General features: G+C 36.8%; 2 protein-coding genes across 3 annotated transcripts in view; one reads left to right on the top strand and one right to left on the bottom strand.

Moving 5' to 3' along the window:
* zgc:175214 (RING-H2_RNF24_like domain-containing protein) overlaps positions 1-19,270 on the bottom strand; it is a 172,695-nt gene that overhangs the window by 41,802 nt on the left and 111,623 nt on the right. The gene's annotated exons all lie outside the window — the stretch shown is intronic.
* col17a1a (collagen, type XVII, alpha 1a) overlaps positions 9,516-19,270 on the top strand; it is a 44,175-nt gene continuing 34,420 nt past the window's right edge. The window contains exons 1-2 of the mRNA XM_049469845.1: positions 9,516-9,662; positions 15,922-15,998. Of these exons, the coding sequence (XP_049325802.1) occupies positions 15,935-15,998 (64 nt within the window). The 5' untranslated portion in view covers positions 9,516-9,662; positions 15,922-15,934. The remainder of the gene's footprint in view (positions 9,663-15,921; positions 15,999-19,270) is intronic.

Here is a 19,270-nt window from a genome sequence, read left to right as displayed (position 1 = left end):
CTCAGATGTTCTCACATTCATGGACAAGCTATTGATAAAATGAATAAAATAAGGCCCATTAAACAGTCAGTCCACACTGAATAGAGATTTACAGAATAAAAATCCTCTAGTTTGAGATTTATATCAATGCTAATCCTTCAGTCTGATTTGTCAAAAAAATGGAAGCGTGGGAAGATGCAAGCTCCGTCTAGTTACACAGAAATACCAACATAAAAAGGGAAGAGTTAAAAAAATGTGAAATATCTTACTCTAAACAGTTCCAGCCTCTAGCCTCAAAAAACACATTGCACCTTATGATGAACTGACCCAGTAAAAATGCTCACAGGGTAATCTCACTCAAAATAGTTTACTTTTAATAATAGCCATAATATTAAGATCTCAATACTGCTTAACTCCTGGTTTTTGTAAAAAAAAAGAAAAAAAGAAGAAGAAAAAAAAGAAATTATCTGGCAGCAGAGGTTTAATAGACAGTTTTAGGTGCCTGTGGAATTACAGTGTAAAATTAAAGGTTTTGTTTTACATTTTCACTGCTGTCATGTTTTAATACACATTTATTTGTTGCCCCTGCTGCCAGAATATTACAGTTTTAAAAGATATTGTTTGTGATGCCCATTGCTGCCAGAAATTTACCGTATTTTTTGCACTACAAGGCGCACTTAAAATCCTGTAATAGTCAGTACGCCTTATTATCCGGTGCACTTTATGTATTAATTTTATCAGTCAGGTTGTAAGAAGCAGTAAAGTCACTCCTCTGAAGTACAGTGTTTTACAGGAGTTTTAGGGCGTTTTCACACTATTTGGTCCGGTTAAAACGAACTCTGGTCCGTTTGTAACTTTAGTGCGGTTCGATTGAGCAGGTTTGAAAACAGTAATCGCACTCGGGTGCGGATCAAAAGAACCGGACCGAGACCAGCTAGAGGAGGTGGTCTCGGCCCGGTACCAAACGAACTCTGGAGCGGTTCGCTTTGGTGAGAACGTAATCCGGTCTCGATCCGATCCAGCTATTAAATATAGTCCATTTATTTGAGCTAAACGGCTGATAAGACACAGTCTAAACTGATATATTAACCAGATAACGCCAATTACCACAGCTAAGAACAAACACTGTATCCATGCGCGCGGTCTGTGCAGCGTTCATTGCTCACGGCCGTGTAACTCTGTTTATTATGTTTACATCTGCGCTGCACATAGAAACACTGTGTTTAAAAGCGCAACGTTTCAGCATTCAGTGTAAAAACACATATATGCGCTGGAACACAGAATCTTCTCGCTATAATTACTCTTTTGGTATATGTATATTTACGTCCACGCCAGACCACGCTCTGACCAATCACAGGACACAGCCTGCTTGCGTGTTTATTGGTGCGCATTTTGGTGCGTTTACATTTATGCCTGTGTGAAACCAGACTAAACAGAGGGAGAAAATGCTCCAAGTAAACGAACTCATCAACTGATTCGGACCAGAGAAACGAACTACAGGTGTGAAAACGCCCTTAGGGTGCTTTCACACCTGCCTCGTTTGGTCCGGACTTTTGGACTTTTCAGTTTGGTCCGGACCAAAGTAGCAGGTGTGAAAGGGGCCGCGAACCAGGGTCCGGACCAAAGGACCAGATTTTGGTCCGACCAAGAGAGGTGGTCTCGGTCCGGATCTTCTGAACCATGGTCCAGTTCTCCTGCAGTGTGAAAGCGCTTTTCTGGATGGTTCGAACTTTCGGACCAATTACAGGAAGCTGAGCAGGCGTTCCTCAACAACGGCAGCAGAAGAAGAAAAATATCCAACTACTACTGACTGCAGCCTGCGGGAAGGCAGAGCGGGACGTCCAGCGCGTCCAGTCTAACCCACTTTGTCCACGCCACGCCTTGTCAGTCTCGCAAGCTTGTAGTGTATACACAGTATTTAAGCCGGAGGACGCGGCACATTGTATTTAAAGTCCGCTAACTGCCCTGTACATTGTTTACTTCCGTTCAGAGGCGGAGCTAAGACATGATGCTAACAAAGTGGGCGGAGCTGGACGGCATGATGCTAACAAAGTGGGCGGAGCTGGACGCACTGGACGTCCAACTCCGCCTTCCTGCAGGCTGCAGTCAGGACCCTCTCAAAATAACCGGGAAAGCAGGAAAAATGAGTTGTGGATACAGCTGCTTCAGGACAAGCACGTTCGTTTGGCGAATTTTAACTAACCCAGAGTACTGTACCTGAAGCTGCTGCTGGTATAAAAAACACAATAGCAGCACTACTATGGAGACGAAATGGATCTGTTCATTCATTTTATCCTTATCCTGGAAAGGCTTTCCACCGAATGAACCACCCAACGTCAGACGCATGTCCTTCTAAAACCAACCATCATCAAGTTAAGGAAAGCGCATCCATAGGTAAGTGATGATGAAAGGATGTAGGAGGATCACACAAAGGTCTTTGGTGCGCTCCCTAAACTGCAGTGTGAAAACAAAAATAAGCGAACCAAATATATACAATGTAGCAACACATGAACCTTGAATCGCACCACGGTCCGGACTTTCAGGTGTGAAAGCACCCTTAGTTTAGTGTCTCCAGCTCTGGGACTTGAGATTGGGGACTAGGGCAGTATTAATTAGCATTGCCTGCTAGACACGCTAGTCTCTTTTGCCCTCCAGAGGTGAGTATATCGTTCTGTAGCCTGCTGCTAACATTTACACTGCTGGAGCAGAATTAGCATTAGCCACAAACCGAGCTAAGCGCTAGCTCTTTCGCTGTTCAGAGGTGAGTATATCAGACTGTACCCTTCCTGTTTACCGCTTTAAAACAAGCTACGTGAGACGATCCGCTAGCTCATATCACCCTGGCTTACCGGAACACTCAGGGTTACTCAGTGTAGATTTTGTTTTTTGTTTTTTTGTGTGTGGCCAGCCTTAGTGGAAATCTGGAATCTAAGCTTACTGTAAAAAAATGTAAGAGCTTTACTCACCCAAATAAACAGTTTTTAGGAGAGAAATCTGTGTAGATTAACATACAGCTCTCGTTTGATTTTAAAATATATTTTTTTAAGAATAACAGTTTTGTGTACTTAGTTTAGTTTTACCTACTAAATTAGAAGGAAAACATTGTGACACCCCTGATCCTTACTAGTGTAGCATAATGCACTTTATAATCCAATGCGTCTTATGCATGAAAACAGACCAGAAAAAGGACATTTATTGATGTACAATCCAGTACAATTTATAGTGCAAAAAATATGGTACGGATTTTTAAAGTCAGTTTCTGACACTGCTGCTAGAATATTACTAATTTTTAGAGGCCCTTCCTGCCAGAAATTACAGGGTTTTAAAAATGGTTTCTGATACACCTTGCTGCCAGAAATTACAATTTAATAAAGACGTTTTATTGCACCCTGCTGCCAGAAAATGACTGTTTTAAATAATAGATGTATATCATGGTGGTGTTTGTTGTCAGGAAATTACTGATTTTAAAATATATTTAATAAATATAAACCTTTCTGGTAACCTTTATGATAAGAAAATATGGACTGAAAGATCTGAACTTAGATTATATGATGCTAGATACAATTAGACAAAAGGAAGTCAATATTCTTTGTACAAGATTTTAAACATTTTGATTTATTTAAATTAATTTGACAAAAACAGAATACATCACGTTATAATGTTTTTTAAAAGTCTCTCTCGGCTTAAAAACTCCCTCCACAAATCACTGGGATTAACAACATGTCCCTGAAAAATGTGTAGCCTGTGGTTCACTGTAAATCTGCTGTAAATCTGCTTTCCAGGTGTCTCCCCCACAGATTATGTTACAGAAGCTTCTTTAGCACCTTTAGCTGAGTTATTCTAAAAATGGTCATTCATATAATATTATTATGATTTTTTATGAACTTTTTTAGTATCATATTGCAACAACTGTGTTAACTTTCCTTCTGGAAAAAACATCAAGCAAGACCATTTTTGTAGGCAGCTGGTTTCAGATGGCGATGATCTAAGATGATCTTTGATGGGCTGGTCTAAGAGGGTGGTCTGAAGGTGGCTGATGAATCGGATATCTAGCCAAATGAAAAATACAAAATATGTACAGATATATCTTACTCAGACCTGAGAATATTAATAAATAAATAAATAATACTTTTTTTGTCTATATATAAGATATTGAAAACAATCAAACAATGTTTAGAGATCCATTTTCTTAATTTTTTTTACTCTTAAAGTGGCTGTATTATTTTGTTTCTAAACTGAAAGCATAAGCATTTCTAAGTGGAGTAAAGACAAAATCTTGTGTTTAATGGTACCAGTGTACTCGAACGACCATCCCTGCTAGGCCTAAAATATTATAATATATTAATTCTAAAAAAACTGGGTCACTTTTCGCTGGAGTTCTTCTGGCCACGTCACACGTCTTTAAGTATTTACGTCACAAGTACAGCCTCTAAAAGAGGATCCAGCTCAGTTTTACTGAAAGCGAGCGGCTGGTGGAGCAATGGAGACTTCAGAAGAGGAAGCTCAGACCACAGTAGCATAGTAAAAACAAAGAAAGTTTGTGAAGGAGTGAAGTTTCTGACTGAACATAATCTGAATTCGGATTCATCCGCTCTGAAAGGAGACCGCATCACACCTGCCCAGTTTAAAATGATTCTTCCGCATGCTCGGTGCAATTACCCATTCTTACTCCAGAGGGCCCTGAAGGTGTGGTTATCTCACACCCTTTAGCCCTAAATCCCAAAACTTACGGACATCAGTTGTAGTATTAAAGGAAAAATGTAAAATACATTAATTGTGTTGTGTCAGTTATGTCTCTGGCAGATATGTAAATGAATACCCTGGTGTGGTCTAATTTCACTCTGGGTCTTGCAACAAGAAGCCATAAAAATTAATAATTAATTAATTAATAGTTATAAAAATAAATTATTTAGTGTTCCTTTTTGGTGAGAGATTGTTACATGACGGACATGCCTCTAACAATGCACAATAAGACAGTTTGTCAAATTGACAGATAACATCATTAGACTGAGAGAAGCAGGAAGGGAGATTAGTGGTGATTTGTTATTCAAACTAAAAATGCCTCTCTTAACAAGCACTAAAACTACTAACAACATATACAACACCACTAACAGCAGCACAAACAGCAGCAGCGTTCAGTTGCTTGTAAAAAAAAACTACAGGTGGGAGGTTTGGGCATGTTGGCTTCCTTGGCACCAATGTTCTGTTTTATCACCCAAGCATAGCTTAATAATAATAATAATACAGAGTGACATATGAAAGTAAAAACATGTCCAACATTCCACAAAGTGTTTTGACTGACTGAGCCAAGACAGACGCTTTGCCGTTCAATTCTGTACAAAAGGTTGGAATTGTTTTTCTATTTGTGTTTTATATGTATTTCAACACTCATCACACAGATCCTTTGCATAAGTTGCATTAAAGAGCACTTGGTACACAAGGTACGTAGAAGTGTTTAACTGGAACTCACTCCCCCACAAAAATGTTCACCTTAGGGCACTAATCATCTATCAACTTCTGTAGTGCTTAAATTATTTGCATAAATCTAGTGAATATTTGTTTCAGCTGGCAGTAAGCTTCGGCATTAAACCATGTTGTGAACCCTATAGCCTTTATTTTTTGTTGTTGTTAGTTGTAGGTTTTAGATTGTTAGCTAGCAAGCTAACAGAGCATGGAAATCACATTGTAACAACACTAAATGTTTGTCTTACCTTTTTTAGCATTCTGTGTGCAACCATGCACCGAATTAGGGTGCATTAGCATGTCTTTGCTATCGTAACGTCAGGTAACGAAAAGTTTGCATTTTGTGGCTCAAAATGCACAAAAGGCATGTACGTATTCTTTTAATTAATCAAGGGTGTGTTTTAAGCAAAACAAAAAAAACAATTAGTTTGTCATTTGCCATTTCCTTTAAGAGTCAGTTACACTCTGACTTTGGTGAATTGATATTTTAACAGCGCAGCACTCCTGCACTTCTCAGCAGACGAAACTGACCTGCTTGTTCACGCTGTGAAGGTGCATGAGCAGGTCATTTACAGGAACAGCAATATTTTTTTATTTTGGATTCTGTTTATTGTTGATGTAAAAACATTTTAAAGTTTCATTGTGTGCATAATGAGTGCATGGTGCACCTGTGTTCTTTTCAGCCAGCTAGACTGTCATTCTTTGGTTTACCTATGTTTGCTTCGGGTCTAATCTCAAATTGTAATGACAGTAATAAATTTGGTTTTCTAAAAATTTGCCTCTGACATGTATCAATTGTAGTTTGACAACTCTTAAAGAGTCACTAAACCCTAAACCATATTTTTTCCATTGCTAGCTGAAATGTGTTCCTTTAAAGTAATGAAACACACCAGTCCTGTTTAAATTTTAGAAACATTTTCTAACCTTTTTATCCCGCCTCTGCAGCACCCTCTCACGTTCAAATGTGCTACAGGTGTGGATGATGAGTCCGTGCACTTTGGTACACAGACACGTCACAATATACAAATCAGTCAATCAATAATACTGCCCCCCTGCTGATGTCCAACCATCTGCATCTCACCTTTACATTTTTTTTAGCCTTTTTCAGGTTTGTGCTGAGGATGGAGTCAGCAGAAATCAAGGGGTTTAGTTCCCCTTTTACATGACCTGGTAATTGAGAAAATCCAGTCATTTTCAGGGGGAAAATATACACAGAACCAAACAAGCTTTATGAATGTAAAACATTATTCCTGTCATTAAAAATCAGGGTTTAAACCAAAAACCAAATATGGGCATAACATAAATAATAATGTGCACACTACTAAATGACCCCATGACTTCAGTGGCGTATGAAGCACAAACAAAATCAGCTTTTGGCCCCTGCTGTTTGTGTGTGCAGAAAAAAAATGAATGTAGATAAAAATTCAAGTTCTGTTTGGTCTTTTCAATAAGCCAAAACTAAAACTTGTGATATTAAGCACATTTATTTTTTATCAAGACAAGAATCATTTTCAGACAATTTATTAACAAAATGATCAAGATGATGGGGGCCCACTGCAACTCTAAAGAAAATACTGAAATGTTATTTGGTGTAGGTTTGACATTAATCACTGTTGATATTCACAATTCACTTCACCACTGCCCATTATAAACTAACCAACTTTACATATCTTATCAGAATATATTATGTATTATATAATATATATTATATAACAATATAACAGTAACACTTAAAATGACTGTGGTAATTCTCTCAAAGAATTACCAAAGTGTCAAAGTGTCTGAAGGCTTGTTAGACTGGAACTAAACTGAGGGTCTACACTACAATACATAAAGGTGTGGAGGACCTTTTTTTATTGGTAATGGACATTAGCATCAAGAAATGTAATCTCCATTACTAACATGGATCTTCATAGAGCCAAATGAAGTTTTTCTGTTCAAACACAGGGCATTAGGAAACATTTGCAGCACTTTAATTAAGGAGTAGAGTGTCATTTTCAGCATGTGTTTGCGCCAATACTGGTTTAAGGGTATTTTTCTGACTTTATAGTATTTGTTTAATTGCACTGAAAGTTATAGCTCCCAGTCCTGTTATTTTGACTGAATGCTGTGCATGTTCATGCAGAGACAGATGACTTAATAGCAGAATATTTTTGCTGCGAGGAGTTTCTGTAATTTTTTGAACATTTCCCTTCATTTTCAGAACATCTATGATCTTTCATTTTTTTTACTTTTGAAATGCTGAACTGTTAATGCCTCAGGTGAGAGCTGGCAGTGTGCCTTAACTTGACTGCTGGAGTTCAATATTTTATCCAAGGGCAAAAAGGGGTTTTCAACTTTTTAAAACATGTCTTTTCACTGCACTGTGGCACCAGTTTTAAAACCCTGATAGTTAAATTTTTTCTCTGTTTAACTAATATAATTTGCGGCATGATAGATTTTCAATTAAAGTAAATAAACACATTGACTTTCAGTTTGACTACATTAGGCAATAATAGTTTTGACATATATTCAATGACAAAAAAAACACAAGAAGAAATTGTTGAAATGAAACTGAACTTTATATTTGTAAATGTAATGATAATGTATCTATGTGATTATAATATTATGAAAATATACGTTTATTAGGGAAAACCTACAGATGTTACAGCCGGGTCTGTAAACTAGTCATTTTATTTCATATACCCTTTAGAATGAATATATATATACAGCTCTGGAAAAAATATGTTTCTTTGATTTTACCAAATTAAAAACCTCTGCAATATAAACAAGAGGAAGATGGATGATCACAAGCCATGAAACCAAGCTGAACTGCTTGAACGTTTGCACCAGGAGTGACAAAGTTATCCAAAAGCAGTGTGTGAGACTGGTGGAGGAGAACATGCCAAGATGGATGAAAACTGTGATTAAAAACCAGGGTTATTGCACCAATTATTGATTTCTGAACTCTAAAAACTTAAATAATCTGTCTTTTGTTATAGTCAGGTTTTTTGCCTGTTCTAAACATCATGGAAATCACAGGATAATCATTCAGAAATCTGTTCATAGAATAGAACCTATGGATTCCTTAACATTGTTTTTTAAAAGTATAGTCGAGAGATTATACACCTAGTTGTATGTGTATAATCCTGTCCACAAAATACATGATTTTACAGTCATTTAATTAGTTTAGCTTATTCCTAACAGTCAATTTTTATTTAAAAAATGTACTTTAGTTGTCTTTGTATCAAAAGATACAGGTAGGAAATAATTGAAATATGTGTAATTTTGCTTTGCAAATCTACACAAAGACATATGCTTGGGCAGGTTATATAATTCCAGTCAAAATGGAATTTATAGCTATCCCTCAGGAATTGTCATTACTTCATATTTCATATCAGTATGACGCTATGAGTCATGTTGAATCATCACCTATCATCAGAGGTTTCACCTAAAGTACACCTTCTCACACCTGCTGGTGGTGGGAGGGAGGGGTAAAGACATGATAAACACAAGGGGTGGTAAAACGCATTTCTGTAGTTATGTGATTGTTTTTTAGAATATTTTTGTTGGAGTAACTGGATTTTTCTGCATTGCTGTGAGGATTTGATTGACTTCAGTAGCAAACGCATTAGTAAGATCAGAATGTTGGATGACATGCAAATGGACTCAAATACATAAATGTACAAAAACACAGCTTACAATTTATATAATACAATATAGCCCCAGAAAACATTAATATCAGAGAAACTGATTCAGACAACTTAAGTGGTCTCTTTTTTTTTTCCAGAGCTATATATTAACTTTAAACATGATGCACAATATGCAGTTGCTTTTAACCATTTATTAAAGGAATTGTGTTAAAATACTCATTGCTTTGGGTCGTGATGGAGGCAGTCACATTACTACCATCCATCTTTTAGCAGCCAACTCATAAAGCTCGTGTTTTTCTGTCCATATTTCTCTCTCACTCAATGTCTTTAAAACAGAATTGCCTTGAGGGTCAATTTTCACTCAGCTATGTGTGCCCATCACAGGCAGCCAGTTACAGCCCCTTATCTTGTCCGAACTTGCAGATAGATACGGTGAGTCAGAACAAATGGTATACAGTAGGTCCTTCAAAACTCTCTAAAACGACTGCATACCTCCTGTAGATTAGTCACCTTGACCTGGCCGTAAATATAACAAGTTTTCAGTACTCGGGACCCAGCGAAAGCCTTTTCTCTGCAGAGAGGGAACAGGTGAGTTTACTCAGGGTTTCATCTCTTTTAACTGCAGCCTTATTATGCAGTTTTTCATTTAAAGGACCAAAGCCTCATAACTGTTGGAATAACTGCTACATTATTTGTAAACTAGGTATTGTATATAATTCATAGTGTAGGTATGGTTTTATTGCTTGTTCTACTGATCTACTGAGTGTTGTAATGATGTTACCACTACATAAATGCATGCAAATATGTAAAATTGTATACATTTCATGAGTTCAAAATCAGTGCTTTGTGTTTTGCAAAAGCCACCAGTGCTGAATCAAGTTCACATTGGCAGCATTCCTAAACTCTGGCTCTCCAGCACTCTTTGGGACATGTAGCATCACATACTTTATGCTGATCAGCATAATAATTGCTTACTGAAGGCCTTTGGGCTACTAATGCATATAACAGTTAGAAGGGGTCAGTAGATTTTTTTCCCAGTTTTATTTTGGCTTCATATCTGATCATTTAACAGTATCTAGCACAGAAGGAATCAACTAGTGGTGTAGTCTAGACTAAGTAGTTAAAACTGAGTCTAAACTAAGACATTTAGTAGTTAAGTCTGAGTCAATACCAAGTCCTTTAGTAGTTACGTCTAAATCAAAACGAAGACTTTTAGTTAATGAGTCTAAGCCAGCATCAAGACTTTTAGTAATTGAGTCTAAGCCAGCACCATGCCTTACATAGTTGAGTCTAAGCCAGCATTAAGACCTTTAGTAGTTGAGTCCAAGTCAAAACCAAGACTTTTTGCAGTTGAGAATAAGTCAGCATCACAACTTTTAGTAGTTGAGTCTAAGCCAGCATAAAGACTTTTAGTAATTAAGTCTAAGCCAGCATAAAGACTTTTAGTAATTGAGTCTAAGCCAGCATCTAGACATTTAGTATTTGGGTGTAAGCCAGCATCAAAAATTTTAGTAGTTGAATCTAAGTCAGCATTAATACCTTTAGTAGTTGAGTCCAAGTCAAAACCAAGACTTTTAGCAGTTCAATCTAAGCCAGCATAAAGACTTTTAGTAGTTGAGTCTAAGCCAGCATCAAGACTTTTAGTAGTTGAGTCTAAGCCAGCATCAATACTTTTAGTAACTGAGACTAAGCCAGCATCAATACTTTTAGTAGTTGAGTCTAAGCCAGCATTAAGCATTTTAGTAGTTGAGTCTAAGCCAGCATTAAGACATTTAATAGTTAAGTCTTAGTCAACATCAAGACTTTTAGTAGTTGAGTCTAAGCCAGCATAAAGACCTTTAGTATTTGGGTCTAAGTCAAAACCAATACTTTTAGCACTTGAGTCTAAGCCAGCATTAAGACATTTAGTAGTTGAGTCTTAGTCAACATCAAGACTTTCAGTAGTTGGGGCTGAGTCAAAACCAAGACTCGGACACATCATGTCCAAATCAAGACCAATACTTTTAGCAGTGAAATCCGAGTCAAGACCAAGATTGGGATGTATTGAGTCCAAGTCAAGACCATGGACTTTAGTAGTAGAGTTTGAGTCCAGACCAAGACATTTAGTATTCATGTCTGAGTCAACACCAAGACTTATTAAGTCCAAGTCAAGACTAATACTTTTAGTAGTCAAATCTTAGTAAAGAACCAGACCTTTAGTAGTCAAGTCTTGTCAGGACTCAGAAAGGGACACATTGAGTTCTAGGCAAGACCAAGACTTTTAATAGTCAAGTCCGATTTAAGACCAAGACCGGGAAACATTGAGTCCAATTCAAGGCCAAGATTTTTTGTAGTTGATTCTGATTCAGGATCAAGACTATTAGTGGTCGAGTCCTTGTCAATCCAAGAGTGGGAAGCATTGAGTCTGAGTCAAGACCAATACTTTTAGTAGTCAAGTCCAAGTCAATAAAAAGACAGGGCATATTATTTTGTCATAGCAAACAAAATATTTTGAGACAGAGACCAGAACATAACAGTTCATTTGTGTTCTTGAGTCTTAAGCACCTCAACCCTACAACCCTATTTATATATGCTAAAGCTAAAACACTTTGCTTTTCTTATAAAATCAAAGTCAATGTATATCATGGTGCATAAAATACTTTTTTTCCACCCTCTTCTGCACAGACCAACAATGAAAAGCTTTCTCTCATATGAAACACTGCTACCACAAGAGACGTGTACACATTACCTTTAAAGTTAATCATTATAGCAATTTGTACAAGAGGAGAACTCTTAAGTACACTATCGGTGTAATTCCAGGCTGTAACACGTTAATCACTGTTATTGTATGACAATACAACCAAAACCACAACAGTCAAAGACTGAGGAACATCAAATAAGTAGCCTTGGGACATGTGTACATACACAGTGAGTCAGAGTTGTGAAAACCGGCAGTGTGCCCTGAAAGTTAAGATAAACCTTCTCATGATTTGTGAGTCATTGGATTAACTTGAATTAGGAACAAAACAAGAAGGAGCAAAAGAAAGAAAGATTTTGTCAGACATGGGATCTGTGTATAAGGGTTTTAAAGTAAGATCTGCACAGAACCTGTGCAGCATTGTGGTGGGAATAGGGGAATAAAACCTTTTGAAGCACATAAGCAGGTCATAATGTTTGATTTTGGAATAGCCTGGCCAAAGAACCTAAATCTCCTGCTAAAGACCTAGGGCTCAGTTTCCTGCTCAGATCAATAAGATTTACACTTATCATAAAAAAATTGTCTTGCTATTGGATTGTCTTAAAATATGGAGAATAAAAAAGTAAAAGAAAGCAAAGAAAGAATTAAAGGAAAAAAGAGGGAATGAGAGGAAGAAAGGAAGGATAGGAGAAAGAAGAAGAACAGAAGAATGGAAGAATGAAAAAGAGTAAAGAAAAAATAAATCTTGTTATTATTTATTTGGCAGAAAGTTGAATTATCACTTAGAATTGTGGTTAAATATTTTTAGTAGCAAAAATAAAGGAGAAAATAACTATTTTGTTAGCTTTTAATAAGGATAATAATATAGTTTTTATTCTAGCATTTATAGCTCATTAAAATATTAAATAGGTTATGTCAAAGTCATAGATTAAGTCACAAAATGAGAAAGACATACAATACAATAAAAAAGTTGATATTTTGGATCCTGAGGTATACAGTGTCTTAAAACTGCATTTTATGGTATACATCACATAAGGGTCTATAATGCATTGTCTGGAACATCTGATTTTAATATGAATTTTACATCTAAATTTAATATGTTGTACTATGCATTCTATGGCCATGGTATACTACCTTGCTAAACAGTAGACGCACTATGTTGTAATTAATATCACCACTACTTCCTTCCACTGAGCATATTAATGTTTTTGCTTCTATTGTGAAATTACTTTTAAGCACAACAGTAATAGCTGTTCTGTTCAGCAGAAATTATTTGTTTTCATGAGGATTTTAAAAAATAGCCTTAATTTTTTGTAACATCACCTCAAGTAAAAATTCTGATCAATAATAAATTGCCAAAAATGTTTTTTTTTTTTTTTTTTGTCTTTTGGTTCCCTAAAAACATTGAATATGAATCTCAAGACACTACATCATTTGAATATTTAAAAAATACTTTCTAATTGTCTTAAAATATGGAGAATAAAAAAGTAAAAGAAAGCAAAGAAAGAATTAAAGGAAAAAAGAGGGAATGAGAGGAAGAAAGGAAGGATAGGAGAAAGAAGAAGAACAGAAGAATGGAAGAATGAAAAAGAGTAAAGAAAAAATAAATCTTGTTATTATTTATTTGGCAGAAAGTTGAATTATCACTTAGAATTGTGGTTAAATATTTTTAGTAGCAAAAATAAAGGAGAAAATAACTATTTTGTTAGCTTTTAATAAGGATAATAATATAGTTTTTATTCTAGCATTTATAGCTCATTAAAATATTAAATAGGTTATGTCAAAGTCATAGATTAAGTCACAAAATGAGAAAGACATACAATACAATAAAAAAGTTGATATTTTGGATCCTGAGGTATACAGTGTCTTAAAACTGCATTTTATGGTATACATCACATAAGGGTCTATAATGCATTGTCTGGAACATCTGATTTTAATATGAATTTTACATCTAAATTTAATATGTTGTACTATGCATTCTATGGCCATGGTATACTACCTTGCTAAACAGTAGACGCACTATGTTGTAATTAATATCACCACTACTTCCTTCCACTGAGCATATTAATGTTTTTGCTTCTATTGTGAAATTACTTTTAAGCACAACAGTAATAGCTGTTCTGTTCAGCAGAAATTATTTGTTTTCATGAGGATTTTAAAAAATAGCCTTAATTTTTTGTAACATCACCTCAAGTAAAAATTCTGATCAATAATAAATTGCCAAAAATGTTTTTTTTTTTTTTTTTGTCTTTTGGTTCCCTAAAAACATTGAATATGAATCTCAAGACACTACATCATTTGAATATTTAAAAAATACTTTCTAGTTGTCTAGATATCTTCTTTTAAAACCTTTTCGCCACCATTATTTATAAGAATCAAGTTAAGAGGGACTTACCTGAAGCTCCTGCTTCACCAAAGGGACCAGCAGCAGGGTAGAAACAAACCTCTACAGCAGGGGTTCTCAAATAAAGATGTTAAAGGTGTTACCGTATTTGTCCCACAAATTATTTAAACTCATGGCTTGTATGTTGTTTATCTTGAGTTTTAATACTGTGATTTTTGTTAACAATGTCAGAAGTCACTACAGTACTTTGTTTGTTTAGACATTTAATCTACTGATGCAGGCCAAAGAGTGTTTTTTTTTATACGGAGAGCAGATTTAATTTTAGAAGTAGTTTAGACGTAGTTTAGATTAAAATGTATCTCTTCTTAGGATCTTACGATTTTTTTTTTCATCTCATGTTTAATTTTATTAAATCAAAAACTAAAAGAAAAACCCACAGTCTTTTACAGTTTTGTACTGTTTTTGAAAGTGATTAGTTAGAGTGATTCCCAAGACAAGGTGGATTGTGAATTGCTAATGTTAAGTGCTAATAATTCTGTATTTCATATAGTGGATATGCCATACGGAGCAAATGCATGGGTTCAGCTACCTTAATAACTACCTGTATGTATTATTTTAGGGTAGATTGTAAAATTACAGTTTCATATGCCTCAGATTTTAAAATAACAGTTTCTAGTTTAGTTTGTGCAGTTTGTGTATTTATTTTTCGTTTGTAGCTTAGATTGTAAAATCATAAACCCATATTGTTATAATATAGGTTATTGTTTCTGACATTCCATAATTATATTTTTCATAGCTTAGTTTTAATGCTTTTTAAAGCATCTTGTTAGAATGTAAAATTTGGACTTGCCTGTGTAATTTAGATTTTGAGCTCCATATCTCACCTTTTTGCTACGTTTGCAAAATTATGCTTGTTGTAGCTCAGAATGTGTAATTATAGCTTCTTATAAATTGTGTGGTTTAGATTGTGAAATCACAGCTGTCCCTCAAATCATATTTGCATATAGCTGTTGATAGCATGTTTGTTTGCTGCTCAAATATCATATGACTTTAGATGAAAAAAAATGATAAATTTTTCACCACTTCTGATTCTATTCTATTTCATTTAGTCTAGTGCAAAAAAAAAAGCTTTTCAAATAAAATGTATGTTTTCCCTGTATATCAAATAGTGTATATCACATATGGCCCAAATGCGTGGGTTCAGCTGCCTTAAGGAATAGAGTCTTGTCGAAACCTGTGGGATCCCAAAACATTATGTATGCCTGATGCCATGCTTAAAATAGCTTCATAGGGCGTGTTAGGCTTTGATTTCTTTACTCAAAGTAAGTGAAGTCCAGGTAGAGCTAAGGTCTCTACAATGGAGTTAGGCTCAACCCAGAGTGGTGAGTTTGAATTTACAAAAATCTTAAAATTCATAAAATTTGATTTATCTAGCAGGTGCACTTTGAAACAGAAATCAGTGAATTGCTTTATCATGAGCTTGTACTTGATACAAAAAATACTCAAAAATGAGCAGACTACACAAAAAATGATATGTGATTAAATTAGTTACTACATTTTTGTTAAAATTTGGTAAACTTTCAATTTATTTTTTCTTTTCTTGTCTCAAATGTTTCAAACTCTACTCCAGGGATACAAATGCATTCAGTTGCGTTCTTTTTTAAATTGAGTAGAATACCCAAACAATTTTGAGAGTGATTAAAATTGTTTAATCCCTTCTGGTAACATTTGGTGAATTTTTAAGCTTTTAAATATTTTTTTCTCGTCTCTTTCACCACATAACAGCTATGTTTGATTTGTTCTGTTTTTCTAATTCCCTTTTTAAGCAGTTAACATGGAATGGACAATTTAATCATATCCAAGAGTGTGAACGCAGAGGGGGGATTGGGAGCCTCAGGCAAAGGTATATGTTTTTGCTATTTAGGAGATAAGTGCCTGGTATATATTCTAATAAGAATCAGAATGACTTTATGACATAGATTTTTCAGTAAAAAAATATAATTAAAATTCAGGTTTCGCAAAGAGATTGTGGCATTGCAGATATACACAGTTTTTTTAAGATTTTTAGTTTTTAGTTTAGTTATTTGTGAAAATATAGCAGTGTATATCTTTTATAGCTCAGACTGAAAAATTATAGCTTTTTGTTCTGGCACAGATTATCTCATAAAGATTTTTGTGTGTGATTTTCATGAGATTTTATGCTTCTCAAAGTAGGTTGCTTTGTTGCTTAAATTGTTAAACACTAAATATTTTTATTGCGTCGGACATGAGATTATTGTGTTTTTGTAGCATGAATTATTTTTTTCTTTCAAGTACAGTTTTATTTTTTATAGTTTAGATTGTATACAAAAACATCTAAAATTGCACTTTTGTATGCCTCAGATTGTAAAATAGCAGTTTCTAGTTTGTACAGTTTGTTTATTTTTTGTTTTTCTAGCTTAGATTGTAAAATCGTAAGCTTCATAAGATTGTTATAATATGGGTTATTGTGTCTGACATTGCATAATTGCATCTTCTTATTGTTTAAATCTTTTTAAAGCATCTCATAGCTTAGATTGTAAAATTATTTTTTTTCTGTAGCTTTGACTATGTAATCTATATTTTGTGCTTTGAACCTCAGTTTTCTGGTGAGTTTGCAAAATTATTGCTTGGTGCAGCTCAGAATGTGTAATAATAGCTTCTCATAAATTGTGCGGTTAAGATTGTAAAATCACAGCTGTTCCTAAAAGCATATTTGCATGAAACTGTTGGTAATTTCATATGAGCGCCACCTTGTGTCTGTTAAGTTCAGATAAGAAATTTGATAACCTTTTCACCACTTCTGATTCTATTTAATTTAAGGCGTAGCTCAGTGGTAGGTTAATGCAGAATGAGGACAACAGTCTGGTGCATTAAAAAAGCTTTTCAAATAAAAAGTATGTTTTCCTTGTTAAAAGGCAAAAATACACTGTTAATTAAACAGGGTTCCTGTAGGTCCTTAAAAAGTCTTAAAATTTCTTAAATTAAAATCTGAGTAATTAAGGTGTAATTTGTCTTAAATTTACTGAATTACATTTTCAGACTGTGCGTTTAATGCCAGTGGAAAGGGCACGTGCTAACTTTAGCGGTGAGTTAGCTAACAGTACAGGAAAGAGAACAAAGGTTAAGGGAGAGCTAACTAACATTAGCAGTGAGCTAGCTAACATAATAAAGTTAGCAGGGAGCTATCTAGCTACATTACTAGAGAGAGAACTAAGGTTAGCGGAGAGCTAGCTAACATAGTATAGTAACATTAGTGGCGAGCTAGCTAACATATGAACATAATAACATTAGCAACTAGATTGCAGTTCCTGCAGAAACTGCGAGTGTGATTGCAGTGCTGGCTGGTATCTGCTAAGGTGTTGCTAGGTGGTTGCTAAGGTGTTGCTAGGTGGTTGCTAAGGTGTTGCTGTGGTATCCGGGGTGGTTGCTAAGATGTTGCTAGGTGGTTGCTAAGGTATTGCTAGGCGGTTGCTAAGGTGTTGCTATGGTATCCAGGATGGTTGCTAAGGTGTTGCTAGGTGGTTGCTAGGGTGTTGCTAGGCGGTTGCTAAGGTGTTGCTATGGTATCCGGGGTGGTTGTTAAGGTGTTGCTAGGTGGTTGCTAGGGTGTTGCTAGGCGGTTGCTAAGGTGTTGCTATGGTATCCGGGGTGGTTGCTAAGGTGTTGCTAGGTGGTTGCTAGGGTGTTGCTAGGCGGTTGCTAAGGTGTTGCTATGGTATCCGGGGTGGTTGCTAAGGTGTTGCTATGGTATCCGGGGTGGTTGCTAAGGTGTTGCTAGGTGGTTGCTAAGGTGTTGCTAGGCGGTTGCTAAGGTGTTGCTATGGTATCTGGGGTGGTTGCTAAGGTGTTGCTAGGTGGTTGCTAGGTGGTTGCTAGGGTGTTGCTAGGCGGTTGCTAAGGTGTTGCTATGGTATCCGGGGTGGTTGCTAAGGTGTTGCTAGGTGGTTGCTAGGTGGTTGCTAGGGTGTTGCTAGGCGGTTACTAAGGTGTTGCTATGGTATCCGGGGTGGTTGCTAAGGTGTTGCTAGGTGGTTGCTAGGTGGTTGCTAGGGTGTTGCTAGGCGGTTGCTAGGTGGTTGCTAAGGTGTTGCTATGGTATCCGGGGTGGTTGCTAAGGTGTTGCTAGGTGGTTGCTAGGTGGTTGCTAGGGTGTTGCTAGGCGGTTGCTAAGGTGTTGCTATGGTATCCGGGGTGGTTGCTAAGGTGTTGCTAAGTGGTTGGTAGGTGGTTGCTAAGGTGTTGCTAGGCGGTTGCTAAGGTGTTGCTATGGTATCCGGGGTGGTTGCTAAGGTGTTGCTAGGTGGTTGCTAGGGTGTTGCTAGGCAGTTGCTAAGGTGTTGCTATGGTATCCGGGGTGGTTGCTAAGGTGTTGCTATGGTATCCGGGGTGGTTGCTAAGGTGTTGCTAGGTGGTTGCTAAGGTGTTGCTAGGCGGTTGCTAAGGTGTTGCTATGGTATCTGGGGTGGTTGCTAAGGTGTTGCTAGGTGGTTACTAGGTGGTTGCGAAGGTGTTGCTAGGTGGTTGCTAAGGTGTTGCTAGGCGGTTGCTAAGGTGTTGCTATGGTATTTGGGGTGGTTGCTAAGGTGTTGCTAGGTGGTTGCTAGGTGGTTGCTAGGTGGTTGCTAAGGTGTTGCTAGGCGGTTGCTAAGGTGTTGCTATGGTATCCGGGGTTGTTGCTAAGGTGTTGCTAGGTGGTTGCTAGGTGGTTGCTAGGGTGTTGCTAGGCGGTTGCTAAGGTGTTGCTATGGTATCCGGGGTGGTTGCTAAGGTGTTGCTAGGTGGTTGCTAGGTGGTTGCTAGGGTGTTGCTAGGCGGTTGCTAAGGTGTTGCTATGGTATCCGGGGTGGTTGCTAAGGTGTTGCTAGTTGGTTGCTAGGTGGTTGCTAAGGTGTTGCTAGGCGGTTGCTAAGGTGTTGCTATGGTATCCGGGGTGGTTGCTAAGGTGTTGCTAGGTGGTTGCTAGGTGGTTGCTAAGGTGTTGCTAGGCGGTTGCTAAGGTGTTGCTATGGTATCCGGGGTGGTTGCTAGGGTGTTGCTAGGTGGTTGCTAGGTGGTTGCTAGGTGGTTGCTAAGGTGTTGCTAGGTGGTTGCTAAGGTGTTGCTATGGTATCCGGGGTGGTTGCTAAGGTGTTGCTAGGTGGTTGCTAGGTGGTT

This window comes from Astyanax mexicanus, chromosome 21, assembly GCF_023375975.1.
Source record: "Astyanax mexicanus isolate ESR-SI-001 chromosome 21, AstMex3_surface, whole genome shotgun sequence".
Lineage (NCBI taxonomy): Eukaryota > Metazoa > Chordata > Actinopteri > Characiformes > Acestrorhamphidae > Astyanax > Astyanax mexicanus.
The sequence above is the reverse complement of the archived record's forward strand: the minus strand, read 5'-3'. Positions and strand labels throughout refer to the sequence as shown.